At 44.6% G+C, this 587-nt stretch overlaps 1 protein-coding gene across 1 annotated transcript in view; it reads right to left on the bottom strand.

Annotated features, from left to right (window-relative positions):
* The window catches only part of LOC106815692 (probable E3 ubiquitin-protein ligase HECTD4), a 53,152-nt gene that overhangs the window by 32,403 nt on the left and 20,162 nt on the right, over positions 1 to 587 (bottom strand). The window contains 2 exon segments of the mRNA XM_014820195.1: positions 148 to 268; positions 386 to 528. Of these exon segments, the coding sequence (XP_014675681.1) occupies positions 148 to 268; positions 386 to 528 (264 nt within the window).

The raw sequence follows: 587 nt of genomic DNA, 5'->3' as shown, positions 1-587 counted from the left end.
GGTTATCTAAAAGAAGTATGACAGAACAGAGTTAAACCTCATTCAACAGACATACAATGATACAATCACCTTGCTATTATATATATATATATATAGGAACTATTATATATATTCTTATAAGAAGCTACAGCAGTGATGCACACTTACCCAGCTGGAGTGCTCCTTTAATCTGCTCCAGTCCATCCTTTCTCTCAGCTTCGTTGCGGAATCGACGGCGGATGACAGGGAAGATCTTCTGCTCCCAGGCCTTCACTAGTAGCGCGTAGTACTGCAGACACAGCAGCAGATAAACAGTTGTTACCACGGCAACCAGTAGGATCGGAACACGCAACAACACACGACGACCACCACCTCAAAATCACAACAATGTTAGACTGTCACTCACATCCTCTTCGGGTTCCTCCTGCACCTCTGACTCCTCAGTGTCGTCAGCGAGGCAGAGAGCTGGGTGCGGGTCTGGCCCGGTCGTTAGCAGGTTGCTATAACTCTTCTCCAGCCGATAGACAAGGCACTGGTCGCTGTTATATTCTACAACATTAACACGTGATTATGTACTTACTATCTATTTTATTCTACACAATATTAAC

Source organism: Priapulus caudatus, unplaced genomic scaffold (assembly GCF_000485595.1).
Source record: "Priapulus caudatus unplaced genomic scaffold, Priapulus_caudatus-5.0.1 Scaffold1176, whole genome shotgun sequence".
Lineage (NCBI taxonomy): Eukaryota > Metazoa > Priapulida > Priapulimorpha > Priapulimorphida > Priapulidae > Priapulus > Priapulus caudatus.
The sequence above is the reverse complement of the archived record's forward strand: the minus strand, read 5'-3'. Positions and strand labels throughout refer to the sequence as shown.